This window comes from Gossypium raimondii, chromosome 1, assembly GCF_025698545.1.
Source record: "Gossypium raimondii isolate GPD5lz chromosome 1, ASM2569854v1, whole genome shotgun sequence".
Classification (NCBI taxonomy): Eukaryota; Viridiplantae; Streptophyta; class Magnoliopsida; order Malvales; family Malvaceae; genus Gossypium; species Gossypium raimondii.
This window is the reverse complement of record NC_068565.1, coordinates 8941455-8959599: the sequence shown is the minus strand read 5'-3', so window position 1 is coordinate 8959599 and position 18145 is coordinate 8941455. Positions and strand designations below refer to the sequence as shown.

The 18145-nt window shown below is 34.6% G+C and overlaps 2 protein-coding genes and 1 pseudogene across 2 annotated transcripts; 1 reads left to right on the top strand and 2 right to left on the bottom strand.

Moving 5' to 3' along the window:
- The first annotated feature begins 2363 nt into the window (after positions 1–2363).
- On the top strand, positions 2364–3680 carry LOC105780562 (F-box/FBD/LRR-repeat protein At3g52680-like). Its single transcript, XM_052628197.1, has 4 exons — positions 2364–2872; positions 3011–3081; positions 3184–3345; positions 3426–3680. Exons 1-4 carry the CDS (start codon positions 2485–2487, stop codon positions 3678–3680), a joined length of 876 nt encoding a protein of 291 aa, XP_052484157.1. The 5' UTR covers positions 2364–2484.
- A 207-nt stretch (positions 3681–3887) lies between these two features.
- Positions 3888–6594, bottom strand: LOC105786755 (germin-like protein 9-3; annotated as a pseudogene).
- A 3-nt stretch (positions 6595–6597) lies between these two features.
- On the bottom strand, positions 6598–7662 carry LOC105786754 (aspartic proteinase nepenthesin-2-like). The gene has a single exon (XM_052628127.1). It carries the CDS (start codon positions 7660–7662, stop codon positions 6598–6600), a length of 1065 nt encoding a protein of 354 aa, XP_052484087.1.
- Positions 7663–18145: the final 10483 nt, after the last annotated feature.

The following is an 18145-nucleotide window of genomic DNA, read 5'->3' as shown; positions in this document are numbered from 1 at the left end:
TATTTACATATTATATTAATTTAAGCTTAATAATAATATGCTTGAACCAACAATAATGCTTTAGGCTTTTAAAGAAAATCTAATCTATACGTTATAATCACATTAAAAAAAAACATAGTTTAAATTCTTGAAGTTCGATGATGGTTACAATTTAACCCTAAATTCCTCTATAAGAATTAAAATAACATCAAATCAATTAAATTCTTTTGATGAGTTACAAGAGAAGAGTAAATCTCTAACAATAATGTGACTAGTTTGACTTGAACTTGAACTCAAGTCACAATTAAAACAATGAATATCCTAACCATCATACCAACACACGGATTCTCAAATCAATTGAATTGCATAACTAACAACTTATATTCCAAATCATTTATATATATAAAATATGAATCCCAAAGAGTTTATAATTACAAAATTCCATGAAATTCTCATCTTTGTAAACTCAAAAAATCCTAAATTCAAATCCTTTTCATACATTATAGTTTCAAAACAAACCCAATGTGGTTTTTCAAACAAAAAATAAAATAAAAATCAAAGAAAAATACATCATCAAATCAAACTAAAGCATTGAAAACCCAAAAAACTAGGGGTGCGTTTAGTTCGCTGTATTGGATTAGAGGTGTATTGGATTAGAGGTGTATTGGGATTAGAGGTGTATTGGATTAGAGGTGTAATAGCTAATCCACTGTTTGGTTGAATGTAATGGAATAGAGGCGTAATAGTAATCTTGTGTTTGGTTGAATGGAATAGAGGTGTAATAGCATAATGGAAAAAACTAAAATGACTAGAATACCCTTAGCATAAATTTGTTTTGGTAAATGATTATTGTTATTGTTATTTAAATTTTAATAAGATTATTATTATCAATAATAAAAATTTAATCATATTTAAACATAATTATTATTAAATATATTTTAATTAAAATATATAATTTAATAAAATTCTTAATAATCAATATTCTTATATGAATTTACTCAAATCATAATATATGATACTATAAAATATAATTTAACATAATTATTATTAAATATATTTTAATTAAAATATATGATTTAATAAAATTCTTAATATTAAATATTCTTATATGAATTTACTAAAATTATAATATATAATAGTATAAAATATAATATAACATAATTGGGATTCACTGCATTTGAAGTCACTGCATTTGGAGATAATTGGCAGACAATTTCAAGAGACTTCCCTACTCACTGCATTTGAAGAAAACAAAATAACAAAAATAAAGAAACAATATTTCAAGAACAGATCATTAAATTCATGGTATATATAAAGAAATTTAATTGAAATCAAAGGAATAGAAGAAGGAGAAGCGTGCTTGGGAACCATTGTCGCTGCTACTCTCATTACTCTGTTACCTCATACGATTCAGAATTGAAGGCCTTGTTGAGGGTTGTTAGGGTTTGTTAAAGGGTTGGTCGGGATAGAAGCATGAAAAGGAGGAAGAAGGTTGGAAGGAAATGGAAAGAAAATGAAAAAAGAAGAAGATGTTTCAGACGTGAGAAAGAAATGAGAAATGAGAAAGAAATGAGAAGACGGTGGGGAGGGTAAAACAGACTCGATTAGCTAATCCTTACTTTTGGAAGGTATTAGAAATCGCGTTGAAGCAGAGAAAATAAGGAATACCTCCAGTAATGTAATAGGCCCGTATTAGGGCAATACATTGAACCAAACAAGGGATTAAGTGGGCCCACGGAATAGGGGTGTAATGGCTAATCCATTACACCCAACCAAACATGGTGTAGAAATTCAAACAACTAAATACATGGTGGGACTGGTAAATTTGTTCAATATTTTATATTTAGAAATGTTTAAATGTTAGAGAACTAAATTTATTATTAGATCAAATTTGTTAAATATTTTATATTTAGAATCAAGTTGATAGAATGTTTAAATATTGGAGGACTAAATATATTATTAGACCAATAAAAAATTATATGTGATATTTTTTTATCGAAATTCAAATAGTTTAATAATGAAAATAGAAAAAATTAAAAGTGGAGTGACTCCATAATATTTTAATGGTTATTTCTATTCTTGACGTATTTATAGATAGGAACTTTGGTACCCAAATCGAAATTCGGAATAGACAATACAAGAACCCTAATAATTATTCCGCACAGAAATATTATTCCTGGCTAACTTCTTCCAGGCATTGGAATGGGTAAGGAAGTGAACAGGAAGAAAGCAGACAGAATCAGTGACTTACCTGATTCAATTCTAACTCACATTCTGTCCTTCCTTTCTACAAACGAAGCGGTTAGAACATCTATTTTATCTACTAGATGGAGATATCTCTTTGCTTTACTTCCTAATCTCCACTTTGATTTGGAGGACGTTTTGCGCCGCAAGAATTTTAACAGTTACACCGCTTCCGTTGAGAACTTTATGTCCTTCGTCGACAGAATGCTGTTTTGATATAATACAACAAATGTGGATAAATTTCGTCTCAAATGCCGGGGTATGATCGATTCCAACCGTTTTTACGGGTGGATATCTGCTGCAGTTCATCGCGGTGTTAAATATCTCGATTTAAACATCTACCTTGACAAGTTCATTACTTTACCGGATGTTCTGTTTACTTGCAGGACATTGGTGAGTTTGAAAGTGGATAAAGATTTTGTTTTGGATGTTCCAAGGGGTGTTGTTCATCTTCCGAATCTAAACACTCTTCATCTCGAGTCAGTTAAATTTTTGAATGATGATTCAATAAAAAACCTCCTATCCGGCTGCTCCAATCTTGAAGATATGATCTTAAAACAATGTTACATGGAAAATATAAGCAAATTCAATATTTCACATCAGTTGCTTAAGAGATTGACTATAGATTACTTGTATGATGGTTACCATTGTTGGTGAATGATTGATACTCCAAATCTAGCCTACTTCAAATACCTCGACTCAATAAAAGCCAGGTATTCAATTGAGTATCTGCAATCTCTTGTCAAAGCCGATATCTATTTATTCAAAACTAACTATACTCTTCAAGGTGGTGCCACAACACTTTTTAGAGGGATCTGCAATGTTCCTTCACTTATTTTGTGGGTTACTTCTCTCGAGGTTTGTTTCTTCACATATTCTTTCAACTTTTTTTCTGCTATATATAGAAGTTGTTGCCTGTTGCAATAGCTACTGATAGTGCAACTTTTGTGACTGTCATAGCTTCTTTTAAGCTGTAAACCACTTCCTGTTTTTGCTACCTTTTTCAAATTGAAGATACCTTGTTATGATCTATTCCGAGAGTACTCATACATTCGAGGTGGAAAAGGACTTGAAACTTTACTCTCAAGTTTGCCTGCACTTGAAAAACTTGAGTTTTCTCAGGTATTGATTGTTCTAAGTTTAAGCTTAATTATTTAAGTTGCAAACTCTTACTGACTCCTTTTTTTATGTTGTGGTTTTAGGAAGTTCTTTGCTTTCTTCCAGAGAACGTGCCTTCTTGCTTGTTGTATAAACTCAAGGCCATCAAAATTACAAACTTTACAGATGAAAAACATTGTATTGGGAAGGCAAAGTATTTCCTAAAGAATGGTGGAGCTCTGCAGAAGTTGACAATACTTACAGCACCAGATGTTTCTGTAGAAAAACAACTGAAGATATCCAATGTGTTGTCGGCTTCACCTAGGGAATCAAAGCAATTGTGCATCTTGATTGTTTGATGTAAATATATACTGTTGTACTGTTGCTATATATATTAGTCTTGCTCTTATATAAGAGTGACTCATTTGCTTGTGTTTTCGAAGATTTTAATTATGTCTTATATTTATCAGTCATCTTGTAGATGTAAAAGAGAAGCATTAAAACATGAATTAAATCTTAGAATTCCAGATTTGGGATTATTGCTCTAATAGCTTAGAATCCCCAGCTCAGGCCTTAAGGGCAAACCCTGCTTTGAGCTTCTGAATTGTGTCAACATCAGTTTTGAAACACTTTGCTAAGATCTTCTCATCATCAACGACCGTCACTAACACCTTAGCAGGAACTGACACAGTGCCAGCAACTGAGCTACCGAAGGCTGATTGTGAAATCATTCTTGGCACAATTGAACTGGTAGTGGATTATTCCATTGGGAGCACAAACACGTCACCAGCTATAAATCTGTGTAAAGAGCTTGTTAGTAGTGTCAATAAATCCAACTTCAAGTATGCCATAGGTGAGAAAGAAAAGCTCAGTGGCAGAAGGACGAGTATGATGAGGGTTGAGTGAACAAGCAGGGTACTGTAAAACAGCATAAGAAACACTTTGTCCATTAAGGGCAGGGAACTCAGCCATGACTGCTTTTGTTACTGTGAAATTTATTGGTGGGATCAGTGGTAGTGAGTGGCTTCATGCCAGTATAGGTGAAAAAGTTTCCATGCAATAGAGTATTATTGACTCCAATTGGAACCATAAAATCAGATCTAATATCAGGGTCTCCACTTATTGCTGATAAAGGGAAGGCAAGAAATAGAATTGCTAGGAAGAGTTGTTGCTTGATGGTCAAGGCAACGGATGAAAAACCTTGGGTTTTCTTTTTTTTTTTGCTCAGCCAATGTCAAATTTTATTAATAAAAGAAAGCCATACAAAAACACCAATTAGAACAGAACAACGAAATACAGATAGCCAGGACACAACCATACAAAAAAAACCACCAGGCCTGAAGATCAAACAAATCCAACTTTGGTAAGGCATTAACGATAGTCTTTCATCTCCATACATGGCTCAAAACTTCTAAGTATCCACTATCGAAGAGATAGACTATATTTCACTCCTATCCCCGTTTTATGATCGATACGCCAAATCTATTTTCAAACACATTGACCATGTAGCAGAAGGGTATTCAATGAAGAATTTTGAATCTATTTTCAGCGCTGGTATTCATTTTCTAATCGAATATAATTATCTTCAAGTTCGAGCTAATGCTACAGCACTTTTTAGAAGGATCTCTAATGTTCGTTCACTTACTCTATCAGTTACTTCTCTCGAGGTTTGTTTCTTCACAAATCCTATCATGTCTAGACTTTTAAATACTTTATTTTTCTACAGATACAGTGCAAAATCTCTTACTGTTATAGCTTCGTTCAAGCTGTGACCGCTTCTTGTTTTTGCTACCTTGGTTGAATTGAAGATACGCTATGAATCGTCATTTCCTTTATACCATAACCTTACTGACAAATTCGCCTGAACTAGAAAGGCTTGACTTTTGTCAGGTATTATTTTAAGTTTAAGCTTTGATTTAAAGTTGCAGACTTTAACTGACTCCATTTTATGTTGTGGTTTTAGGAACCGCTCAGCTCTGTGTCTGATATTTAAACTCAAGGTGATGGAAATTTCAAACTTTGAAGGTAGAAATGGGAAGGCAAAGTGTTTCCTAAAGCATTGTAGACCTCAAGAAGAGTTGAAGATATCCAAAGTGTTGTTGGCTTCACTAAGGAAATCAAATCAATGTTGCATTGAGGTAATACAAAATTGTTATTTTTAGTTATATTTGCTTTTATATAAGAATTGACTCTTTTGGTTCTGTTTTCAAAGATTTTATTCATGTCTTGTATTTTTATCAGTATCTTGTAGATGCAAAAGAGAAGCATTTAAAATGGAAAAGAAAAGGGAGAAATAGTCAAAAGGGAACCTGTTATAATCAAAAGATGTAAAACAAATTAGAACCCAAAAAGCATAACTGAAAACCTTGGGGATTAAACATCTCGCATGACAAGTTCATTTTGCCAGGTGTGTTGTTTACTTGCAGGACATTGATAACCTTGAAACTGGGTATTAATTTTCTTTTGTATGTTTCAAAGGATGTTTGGTTACATAATCCAAAGACTACTCATCTCAAATTAATCGAGTTTTCCAATGATGATTCAGTTAACACTTAACAGTGCAATGTTTCACATAGCTCCTTAATAGCTGTGAATCTCTTCCAATTTTCCCCAAGTTGGTCCATCTAAAGTTATGTCGTGATTATTTTAGTTACTTTCTTCGTATAAAAAATAAATACTTGCATGATCAAATACCAAATCGAAGTTGGCAAGTGCAAAAATTTATTGAGACTGAACTATGTTGAACAAGCCCTTTATTAACTGATGATATCAAGGAAGATGTTAAAACTAGAATTCAATCATGGGCTGTGATCATTAGCACAGGTCTCTGTAACCCATTGCAATCTACCACCGTTCATATCATAAATGATACGCATGTTTTGTTGCTGCCATGCTCCTAATATAGTTTTTGATGATTTAGACAACGCCACGCAAAAATACCCCTCCCCTTTCTTTTTGTCGGAGAAGTAGTGCATATATTTTCCATCTATGAGATAGTCACCACCCTTGAAATGTAGGGTCATTGTCGCGAAGTCTCTAAAACCAACCTTGTTATAGTAAAATACCTCAAAAATTTTCTGCCACTTGGCCGACCTTTCTTCGGATGTTTTTCTTATCATAATAAGCCTTAAATGCTTCTATCACTTCCTGGTATGCATTGCGTCTTACGGTGTTTTCATCAATTCTGCTAACCAGAGTCCCTGAGTCTATGAGTGAACCACCTAAGCCATCCTTCCTAAGCTCGAACATTCCACGTATTGACTCAAATCCCATTTTCTAGAGTCCTACGCTGATATCTAACAGTTCAACAGAGTAATGGTTGCGATCGATATTTAGGAAGGGAGTTGATCGAAGATTTTCGACAGGTCGGGGGATGTTGTCTCTGAACCTTAGGATACTTGGTCGCTTCAATTCATCATGGAAAGGGACTAACCAATATGAGAATCGATTCTGAATGATGCCTCTCTTGGCTAACTGGCTTGTTAGTCCATCTGGTCCCTGGCTTAATCCTAGAATTCCTGAAATTTGACTATTCTCAAAACCAGTATCTGAGTTGTCATTGGAGCATCCGAAAATCATATCATTAATCACTCTAGTGTGGGAGGAATCAACAGGAATATAGAATGTTTCGAAAGATGCAACACCTTTGGTTCTAGGTGTAGTAGGTTGAGACAGATCACCATATCGGATGTCGTAGACGCATTCGTTATTATGACACCTGAACGGACTGTTTTGGCCTTGACAAAATGGTTGATTGCTTGGAAGCTTCTTGTAGGTCATGGAAATTCGAGAGTTGTAAAGGGAGGTCTTCTGTTGGTAGCATTTTATGCAAGGCGCACACTGTGTCCAAATCAGACTACTTGTATCCATCAGCAACTTCACCGTTTGGGGCTTGTTTCCAATTTTAAACTCGACCACATATGCTAAATCCTTAGGAACATGACATAATGGTAAATGTACTAGGACATTATCCTCTGATTGATTGAGACTCAGAAAAGAATCGAAATTTTGGGCTCTAACTGAAAGTTGCACCAATCTTTTTATTCTTTGGAATGTAGTGAGGTTTCTAGGGAACAATAAGTCCTTCGGATGAGCTTCATGCTTAGACCAGTGGGTTTGGAGCTTGCAGAAGTGGCTTGAAATAAGGTTATGAAACAGAGAAATAGAATAAAAATGGGGAAAAGTGGGATTTGAACCATATTTCGAAGTTGAGAAGGTGTTGAACATTGGCCTGCACTGCAACAAATGACCAGCAGCAAGCTCACAACAAGACCAGCAACAACAAATCAGTTTGAAGTGCAGCATTGAAGCTGAACCGAATGCAACAGTTGTTTTTTTCATTTTGTTCCTATGTAACTTTGCTTAGTTTACTTGTAATTTTCTTCAACAAAGTTAGTAGGATATGGTTTGATGTAATGGCTAATATGTCAGCCCATTTTGTGTGTAACTTAAGCTATCAATTAGTCATGTATTAGTGAGGGCAGTTAAGTTATTAGGTAACTGTCAAATTAACATTGTAACTCTCATATATTTCAATTTTTGAATGAAAATTGTGTGGAATTCTTCAGTTACAATTGTTGCCATTGTTTTCTTTCTATTTTACTTCGATTTTCTTTTCTTGGTCTGCTGCTTTTGTTTTTATTTTACTGCTTAAGTTCCAACAAATGGTAATCAGAGCCTGTGATCTTTGAGGGCCTCTGTTATTGGTTGTTTTTAGCCAAAACAAAACTTGAGAAGAGAGAATTCAAAGTTTTTGGGTTTGTTTCAGCAGGATGAGCTTCACGCCACTTCCACCACCTGTGTTCACTGGAGAGAACTACCACATTTGGGTAGTTAAGATGAGAACATACCTTCAGGCGCACGATTTGTGGAATGTGGTTGAAAATGATACTGAACCACCTCCATTGAGGGCCAATCCCACCATTGCTCAAATCAGGTAACATAGTGAAGAGTGCTCCAAGAAGCATAAAACAATGACCTGCTTGTAGAACGGAGTATCAGATGTTATCTTCACTAGGATAATGGCCTGTGACTCTCCCAAGCAGGCATGAGAGAAGCTGAGGGAGGAGTTCATGGGGTCAGACAAAACAAGGCAGTAACAAGTAATTAATCTTAGGAGAGACTTTGAGGATTTGAAGATGAAAGAGTCAGAGACTATCAAGCAGTACTCAGACAGAATAATGGCCACTGTCAACAGCATTAGGCTCCTTGGAGAAGACTTCAGTAAGAGCAGAGTTGTTGAAAAGGTCATCACCACTCCCCCTGAGAAGTTTGAGTCAAAGATTTCATCACTTGAGGACTCGAGAGACTTGTCAACTATCTCATTGTCTGACCTGATAAACTCTCTGTATACACTTGAGCAAAGGAGGGCCAATAGGCAGGAAGAGCATCCTGAAGGAGCTTTCCAAGCAAAGGGCAATGAAGGTTCAGGTTCAAATCAAAAAGGGAAGAAGTCTTGGCTCAACAGAAGGGAGAAACCAAGGAGAGATGCGGCAAAAGAGTGTTTCCACCATGCATTCACTACAAAAAAACCACACATTCGGAGAGGTACTATTAGTATAGACCAGGCATCTAGTGCAGAAGCTGCAAATAGTTTGGCCATGTTGAGAAGGTGTGCAGAAGCAAAGGGAAAGAACCTGCTCAGCAGCAAGCTCGAGCTGTTGAAGATCTTCAAGCTTAAGAGGAGCATGTTTTCACAGCCTCTTGCTTTGCTAGCACAAGCAAAGTCAGATGTGGCTGGCTAGTGGATGGTGGTTGCTCACACCATATAGTAGTTGATAAGAAGCTGTGCAAGAACCTTGATAGAAGCTTTATTGCAAAAATAAGAATTGGTAATGGGAATCTGATTGAAGCTCAAGGCAGAGGAGATGTTGTGATCAAGACTTGTTCAGGTAGTAAAATCATCTCTGATGTGTTTTTTGTGCTTGACATAGATCGGAACCTGTTTAGTGTTGGTCAGTTAGTGGAAAAAGGGTACTCTTTTGTCTTTAAAGATAGCTCCTGTGTTATTAAAGATTCATTTGGCCAGGATTTAGTCACTGTAGCAATGACAGACAATTGTTTTATGCTCGATGTGAATCAACTCGAGAAGAAAGCCTACATCAGTCTTGTTGATAATGTTGGCCTATGGCATAAAAGACTTGGCCATGTTAATCATCGATCACTTGACTTGTTGCATTGGCTGAACTTGGTTGAGGACATGTCCAGGGTTGAGGTCAGTGACACTGTTTGTGAAGTTTGCCAGCTTGGTAAGTAGACTAGATTGCCTTTTCCAGCTAACAGTGCATGGAGAGCTAAAGAAAAACTTAAATTGGCTCATTCTGATGTTTGTGGACCAATGAAGACTCCTTCACTGAATGATAGCAAATATTTTGTTCTGTTTATAGATGACTTAACTAGGTTTTGCTGGGTTTATTTTTTGAGGCAGAAATCAGAAGTATTTGAAGCCTTTAGCAGATTTAAAGCCTTAGTTGAAAACCAGACTGGTTGCAAGATCAAATCCTTGAGAACTGATAATGGCACTGAGTATGTGTTTGATAGATTTCAGAAGTTGTGTGAGCAAGTTGGGATTTATCATCAGCTAACCACAGTTTATACTCCTCAAAAAAAAAAAATAGAGTATGTGAGAGGAAGAATAGAACTGTGCTTGATATGGCTAGATGTTTTCTATTTCAGAGCAAACTGCCAAGCAAATTTTGGGCTGAGGCAGTCAATACCTCAGTGTATTTGCTCAACAAGCTGCCAACTCATGTTGTCAAGGACAAGACCCCTTTTGAAACTTGGCATGGACTCAAGCAAATTGTATCACATCTGAAAGTGTTTGGCTGTGTGTGTTATGCTCACATTCCAGTGGAGAAAATGACCAAGCTTGAAAGCAGGGTTGTTCCAGGGATCTTTGTTGGCTATAGCAGTACAAAAAAGGGCTACAGAGTGTTTGATCCTTCAACAAAGAAGATTTTGGTGAGCAGGGATGTAAAATTTGATGAGGAGAAGGTTTGGAGTTAGAATGATGCAGATGCAAGCTTGATTGAAGAAGATCAGCCAGACCTTGTTCTTGAACCTGCTGAGGAAGAACCAAACAATAAAGCCATTGATAATGCTCCTGTGAGAGGCACTAGAACCAATGCTGACATCTATCAAAGATGTAATGTAGCAATAGTTGAACCCTCTGACTTGAGGAAGATGCCAAGGACAAGCACTGGAAGAAGGCCATGGAAGCTGAATTGGAAATGATCCACAAGAATGATACATGGGAACTGGTGAACAGACCTGATCATAAGAAGGTCATTGGTGTTAAGTGGGTGTTTAGAGCCAAGTACACTATTGATGGCTTATTAAACAAACACAAGGAAAGGCTTGTGGTAAAAGGTTATAGCCAGCAATATGGCATCGATTTCATGGAGACATTTGCTCCAGTGGCAAGGCTGGACACAATTAAACTTCTATTTGCCTTAGCTGCTCAGAAGTAATGGAAGGTTCATCAGTTAGATGTTAAGTCAGCATTTCTAAATGGTTTCCTCAAGGAGGAGATTTTCATTGAGCAACTTGATGGATTCAAAGTTGTAGGAGAAGAAGACAAAGTCTATAGACTGAGAAATGTTCTTTATGGCCTGAAATAGGCACCAAGGGCCTGGTATGACAGGGTTGACACATACCTATCTAGCCTCAGGTTTGAGAAAAGTGTTAGTAAGGCTACATTTTATGTGAAGAGGTCAAAAGGTGAAACATTACTGATTGCTTCTCTCTATGTGGATGATTTACTTGTGACTGGAAGCAAACATGAAGTGATTAGTGAATTTAAGGTTCAAATGCAAGAGATGTTTGAAATGACAGACTTGGGAGTTATGGCATACTTCCTTGGTATGAAAGTGCATTAATCTGATCAAGGCATTTTCATTAGTCAACATGCTTTTGCTTTTAAAATTCTTAATAAATTTTGTATGCAGAACTGCAAAACAGTCAGCACACCTGTGACTCAAGGGGAGAAGCTTACTAGCAATGAGAATCAAGTGAAAGTTGATGAGAAGGAATATCGAAGCCTGGTAGGTTGCTTGCTTTACTTAACAGCAACTAGGCCTAATATCATGTTTGGTGTTAGTCTTTTGTCAAGGTTTATGCACTGCTGTGATGTGATTTATTTCAAGGCAGCAAAAAGGGTCCTTAGATATGTTAAAGGAACCTTAAGTTATGGAGTTAAATTTGAAAAAGGGTAAAGAGCTTAAGCTAGCAGGATACACTGATAGTGATTGGGCTGGCTTTGTCGATGACATGAAGAGCACCTCTGGTTACTTATTTACATTTGGATCAGGAGTATTCTGTTGGAGTTCAAAGAAGCAACAAACTGTTGCTCAGTCCACAGTTGAAGCAGAGCACATTGCAGCAGCTGCAGCTGTTAATCAGGCCATTTGGCTTAGGAAGCTCCTAATGATCTCAATGAAGAACAAGTTGAACCAACTAAGATCAAGGTAGATAACCAATCTGCAGTTGCCATAGCCAAAAATCCAGTCTTTCATGGCAAGACTAAACACTTCAAAATTAAATTCCATTTTGTTCGAGAGGCTGAACAATCAAAGGAAGTCAGTCTTGTCCATTGTAGCTCAGAAACTCAATTAGCAAACATTCTGACTAAGCCTTTAGGAGCTACTAGATTTGAGTTTTTAAGAAAGGAAATTGGTGTTTATTGCATACAGTCTAAGGAGGAGTGTTGAGCATTGGCCTGCACTGCAACAAATGACCAGCAGCAAGCTCACAACAAGACCAGCAACAGCAAAGCAGTTTGAAGTGCAGCATTGAAGCTGAACCGAATGCAATAGTTTCATTTTGTTCCTATGTAACTTTGCTTAGTTTACTTGTAATTTGTTCAACAAAGTTAGTAGGATATGGTTTGATGTAATGGCTGATATGTCAGCCTATTTTGTGTGTAAGTTAAGCTATCAATTAGTCATGTATTAGTGGGGGCAGTTAAGTTTCAAATTAACATTGTAACTCTCATATATTTCAATTTTTGAATGAAAATTGTGTGGAATTCTTCAGTTACAATTCTTGCCATTGTTTTCTTTTTGTTTTGCTTAGATTTTCTTTGCTTGGTCTGCTGCTTTTGTTTTTGTTTTACTGCTTAAGTTCCAACAGAAGGAGAATGTAAGTGATAATTTCCACGCCATGTAGTGTTCAAATTTATAGTACCTAGAATATTCTTATTCTTTTGCTAGGCTGGCACATAGAGGTGCTCATGGGTAAAAATTGACTAAACTTTCAAGGATAAGGGTAAAAATTGACTACACGTTTTCACTTAAAAAATGATAAATTGACTCAACTTTGATGGATAAGAGTTAAAGTGACAAAAAAAGAAGTAAAAATACTATCATTTCTAGGTTTGAAAAATACTTTATACTCAAATAATTAATTCACCATTGAAATAAAAATAATATGTACTTTTTCACAAAGAAAATCTTATTATAATTTAATTATATTATATACCTCAAGATTAATCAGTATATTGATTATTTACCCGGTCATCATAAATTGTTAATCGTTCGATGAGCTTGTCTATTTTAAGTTTTGTGCAAATATTAGAATTGATAAGAAACTCATTCGTATGTTTTCACTTTTGTTAACTACTGTTTGCACCTCTCTCCTCCTTTTGATATTTCTTTTCTTTTAAGATTTTTTAACATTTGATCAAAGTGCATTCTCGATACTTTTAAGAGTTTTAATTTTTCTTTTTCTTTTTAATTAAGAATTTATCTTCTCTTCGATTATTTTTTAGGTTACACTCTCATTGTCCACTTCATTAATTTAGGAGTTATTATATCTATTTTCAGCAATGCCCCCATTAGTCGAATTGAGACCTTCAAAGGATTTCTTGTTAGTTGCCTCGACATGGATGCTCAATGTTTTCTCTTTATCGATGCATGTGTGTTCACGCTCAATTACATATTGCTCCATTTTCTTCATTGTTACGTAAGACATTTAAAATTCCTGAAGCTTATTCATTGAATAAGTATCATATTCTCTTTCGTTCTCTCCACCTCTGGCATGGATTTATTCCTCCACCTATTTTAACTTCTTTTTACGATCAACAAAGCCACTTGATTCATTATCTAAAGACACTAGCGATACGGATTAATTAGAATATTTTTATAGACAAAAATAGTAAACTAATATCAACACATCTTCGCATTCTAAAACTCCAATTAGGAGCTAATAACCTTTTCCCTTAATAATAATGAACGGTATATTTTCCTTCATATTACAACCTACAATTTAATTTAAGGGAATAACTTACATTATGCACCAATAAAATTTGCCACATCATTGCATTTTAAAGATATAAAATTACTCTAAGGGAATAAATTATATTAGAATCATCCTAAACCGCACAATTTTTAGGCACCAATAAAATAGTGTCATGTCATTAAATTTTAAAGATAACCAAGTATTATTATACACTAATCTATATCTAATATCTTCTTTAACTTAATTTAACTTTAATTAAATTACTTAAAATAATTAATTTTTAAAATTATAAACAAACATCTTTTCTTCTTTTATAAATTTTAATTATTTTATTTTTTCATAAATTAATATTTTTTTATTTTTGTGCAACCAATTTTAAAAAATAGTATTTTTTATGCAATTTTTCCATGTCATTGATATATAATTTTGGTAATTATTTTACTTTGAACCCCGAACCTTGCGGGTCAAGGTTTGGGTTCGAGATTTAGGGTTGAGGGTTTGGGTTTGGCGTTTCGGGTTTGGGTTTGGCTTCAAGGTTCAGGTTCAAGGTTTATGGGTTCAGAGTTACGAGTTTGGGTTTCATAGTTCAAGACTTTGGGGTTACGGGTTCAATGTTCGAGTTTGGGGTTCTATATTTTGGGTTTAGTGTTTGGGATTCTAGATTCAGTGTTCAAGGTAAAAAAATACCAAAATTTTGTGTACGTGGAAAAATTTATTGAAATGTTATTAAATAATTGGAAAGAGACCATGAATAATGTGGTGAGTAGGGTCCATAAAATAATTTCTTTTTGAATGAGTGTATAATAATAATTTTATGTCTTTAAATTGTGATGGTGTGACAAAATTTTATTGGTGCCTAAAACCTTAGTTTTATGATCATCTTAATGTAAGTTATTTCGTATATATAAATATTTAAATGTAAGAGTTTGAAAAAGTTTTTGAATCAGCAAGAATATTTTTTATTATATTACTAAATTTAAAAAATATAATTAATTTATAATTTATAATTATAATTATTTTAGGTTGTGTAAAGTTTTAAGCATTAAATATATAATGTGATAATTTACTTTAGGATAAATTATAAAATAATCATTCAACTATACCTTTAATATTTTTCGATTTAATCAATCAAACGTGTTATGGATAGTTGATGTGAGATTTTTATTGGCCTAATAATAAATTTAGTGATCCAATATTTATACATTCTATCAATTTGTTTTAATAAAAATTCAACAAATTTAGCCTTTTATATTTACAAAATTTATTATTTTAGTTTGAATTCTACAAAATCAATAAATTTAAGTTTCAACATTTACAAAATATGTTAATTTAGTCCTAATTCTAAAATTTAAAGAAAAGGGAAAAAAAAATTAAAATTTTTTTTCCCATTATTCCATTGCCTCCTTCGTTTCCCTACAACCCTAATCCTTCCTCTCATTCGTCTTTCCTTTTTGTTTAAATTTGTACCTTTCCCCATTTTCTTCTGCTTCATCTAATTCTGCCCAATTGTCTTTTCCTCTTTTTTTTTTTTTTCTCATTTCTTTTTTCAAAACTATTTTTTAATGATTAAGCAAGTGAAAATGGAGGATATGTAGACAGGGTTAGTGATTTACCTGATTCGATTTTATGTCACATTCTGTCATTCCTTTCTACAAAAGATGCAGTTGTAACCTCCATTTTATCTACCAGGTGGAGATATCTTTTTACTTTACTTTCTAATCTCGACTTTGATTTGGGTGAGTTTACATCCAGCGACAGAAGGCCTAAAAGTTCCAGCAGTAAGATCTTTTTGTCCTTCGTCGGCAAAATGTTGTTTTTCCATAAGACAAATGTGGATAAATTTCGTCTGAAATGCGGGATAAGGGTTGATTGTTGCCATGTTTACGGGTGGATATTGGCAGCAGTGTGGCGTGGGGTTAAACATCTTGATTTAAACATCTCCTACACAAATGTCAAAACTTTGCCAGACGCTTTGTTTGCTTGTAGGACATTGGTGGCTTTGAAACTGGATATTCATTTTGTTTTGGATGTTCCAAAGGGTGTCCATTTTCCCAGTCTCAAGACCCTTTGTCTCACTTCATTAAGTTTTTGAATGATGATTCAGTTAAAATTCTTTTCTCTAGTTGCACTAATCTTGAAGTTGTGATCATTGAGAAATGCAACATGGAGAACATAAATAACTTCAATATTTCACATCATTTGCTCCAGAGTTTGTCTATACTTCACTCTAATGATAGTTCCAATTGTTGGTTAATTATTGATTTCCCAAATCTAGCCTACTTCAAATACATTGATCATGTAGTCGGGGGGTATTCACTGGAGAATTTGCAATCTATTGTTAGTGTTGATATTCATTTTATAATTGAAGATGATGATCTTCAAGCTGATGCAACAGCATTGTTTAGAGAGATCTCTAATGTTCGTTCACTTCTTCTTTCATCTACTTCTCTCAAGGTTTGTTTTCTTCACAATTGCTTAGTCTAATAGTCTTATTTCTTCTATCAAAGTCTCGTTATTATTGATTAATGAAAGCATATTTACATACTTTTACAATCTACTGACACTGCAATCTTAGTGATTAACGTAGCTACTTTTAAGCTGTGAATCGCTTCCTATTTTTGCTTCCATGGTCGAACTGAAGCTATATTGTGAGCATTCATATGAGTATTGGGAAAAAGGACTTGAATCTTTACTGACAAGTTCCCCTGAACTGGAAAAACTTGACTTCGATCACGTATTAATCTAAGTTCAAGCTTCGATTTAAGTGCGAACTCATACTGACTACATTTTGTGTTGTGGTTTTAGGAAGTTCTCATCTCTCTACCCGAAAAAGTGCCTTCTTGTTTGTCGTTTAAACTGAAGGTGACCGAATTTTCAAACTTTAGAGATGACAAAGATTGTATTGAAAAAGTGAAGTATATCCTAAAGCATGGCGGAGCTTTACAAAAGTTGACAATACGTACAGCATCATACTATCATGACGAAGAAAAAATGAAGATAGCCGATGAGTTATTTGCTTCACCAAGGGAATCAAAGCAATGTTGCATCTTGATTGTTTGGTAAAAATATAAACTTGTTGCTATTCTTGTCATGCTTTTATGAATGTCACTTTTTGTTGGAGTCTAGAAAAGTTGAATGTCACTGCAATTAAATTCTCATCACCATTTTCTTTACACATGAAATACAATATATACGAGTGTAGCGGGTATAAATACCCACTAATACACCTTGAAAATACAAAGACGAAACTTATACACAAAATAATTAGGTAAAAAATCAGTACCTAAAAAAAATCAAATCAATACTAACTCTGCTTGCTTTAGTAAGTAATCTCAGCAAGCAGGCTAAATACAAAATACCAACTACAGAATATGTGAACCCTTCTTGTAATACATTTGGGAAATTCGCCAACAATACATAATAGCTCGCGTCTGATTTAGCAAGCGACTTGAGTTGAGCTCACATCTCTTGATGAGCTCGCAAATGTAGAGCTCGCAGTTTCATGGGAAGAGCTCGCCATTGTATGAATGGCCACTTCACAACACTTTTGCTTCTAATTTCGAGAAAGTTTTCTTATTTACCAGTCATTTTGTAGATGTAAAAGGGAAACACTGAAATTGGAACCTGTTAACTAAAGATGTAAAGCAGAAATGAAAATATTTTACTTCTTCAAGATCTTATGGCCTTGCTCCCCTTGTAGTTTGTTTGGAGATTGTTGAGTTTAAATCAAAATGCAAAGATCAAAACACCAAAAATTTGTGTTGAAAGATGAAAAATAGAAGCAAAAATCGAAAGTTGGATGAGAGAATAGTGTTGACTTATCTCATTTCTTCAATTAGGAAACAAACATGTACATACGTAGTTCAAATACATTAAAAGAAAACGAAGTTAACTTGCACTAGTATCCAAGCTATAAAATCAGCTTAATGATAACCTAAAAAGCTACTAAATAAGCTAAGTACTTGTCTAATTCTTAGCTAATCAAAAGATTACAATTAGACTAATAAAAGTCACATGTTACAAAAGTTTAACAATCGAAATACATAATGGACAATAGCTTGCTGCTGCATTCTAGTGGACATGTGCATGCTGCTCCATTCTTGTGAACATTTACACGCTGCTGCATTGTTGACAACTTTCAGCATTCTTCCTTGACTACAAAGCAGCAGAATCCAATTTCTTTCTTCAAATACTCAAACCTTGAAGCAGCTAATAGCTTGGTCAGAATGTCAGTGAGCTGAACTCCCGAGTAGTAATGAATCAAGTTGACTTCGTTTGACAATTCTGCGTCTCTCATAAAATGATACTTGATTTTGAAGTGCTTGATCTTGCCATGAAACACAGGATTCTTGGCAATAGAAACAGCTGATTGGTTATCCACTTTGATCTCTGTTGCTTCCCTTTGATCAGCATTTAAATCACTCAATAGCTTCCTAAGACAAATAGCTTGATTAACAGCAGTAGCAGCTGTAATGTACTCTACTTCTACAGTGGATTGAGCTACTGTTTGTTGATTCTTAGAACTCCAACAGAAAACTCCTGATCCTAGAGTGAAAAAATATCCCGATGTGCTCTTCATGTCATCAAC

Coding starts and splice junctions, on each gene's coding strand:
- LOC105780562 (XM_052628197.1), top strand. CDS start 2,485: ATGATCGATTCCAACCGTTTTTACGGGTGGATATCTGCTGCAGTTCAT. Junction 2,873..3,010: donor CTTGTATGATGGTTACCATT/GTTGGTGAATGA, acceptor ATACTCTTCAAG/GTGGTGCCACAACACTTTTT. Junction 3,082..3,183: donor TGTGGGTTACTTCTCTCGAG/GTTTGTTTCTTC, acceptor TGACTGTCATAG/CTTCTTTTAAGCTGTAAACC.
- LOC105786754 (XM_052628127.1), bottom strand. CDS start 7,662: ATGAAAAAAACAACTGTTGCATTCGGTTCAGCTTCAATGCTGCACTTC.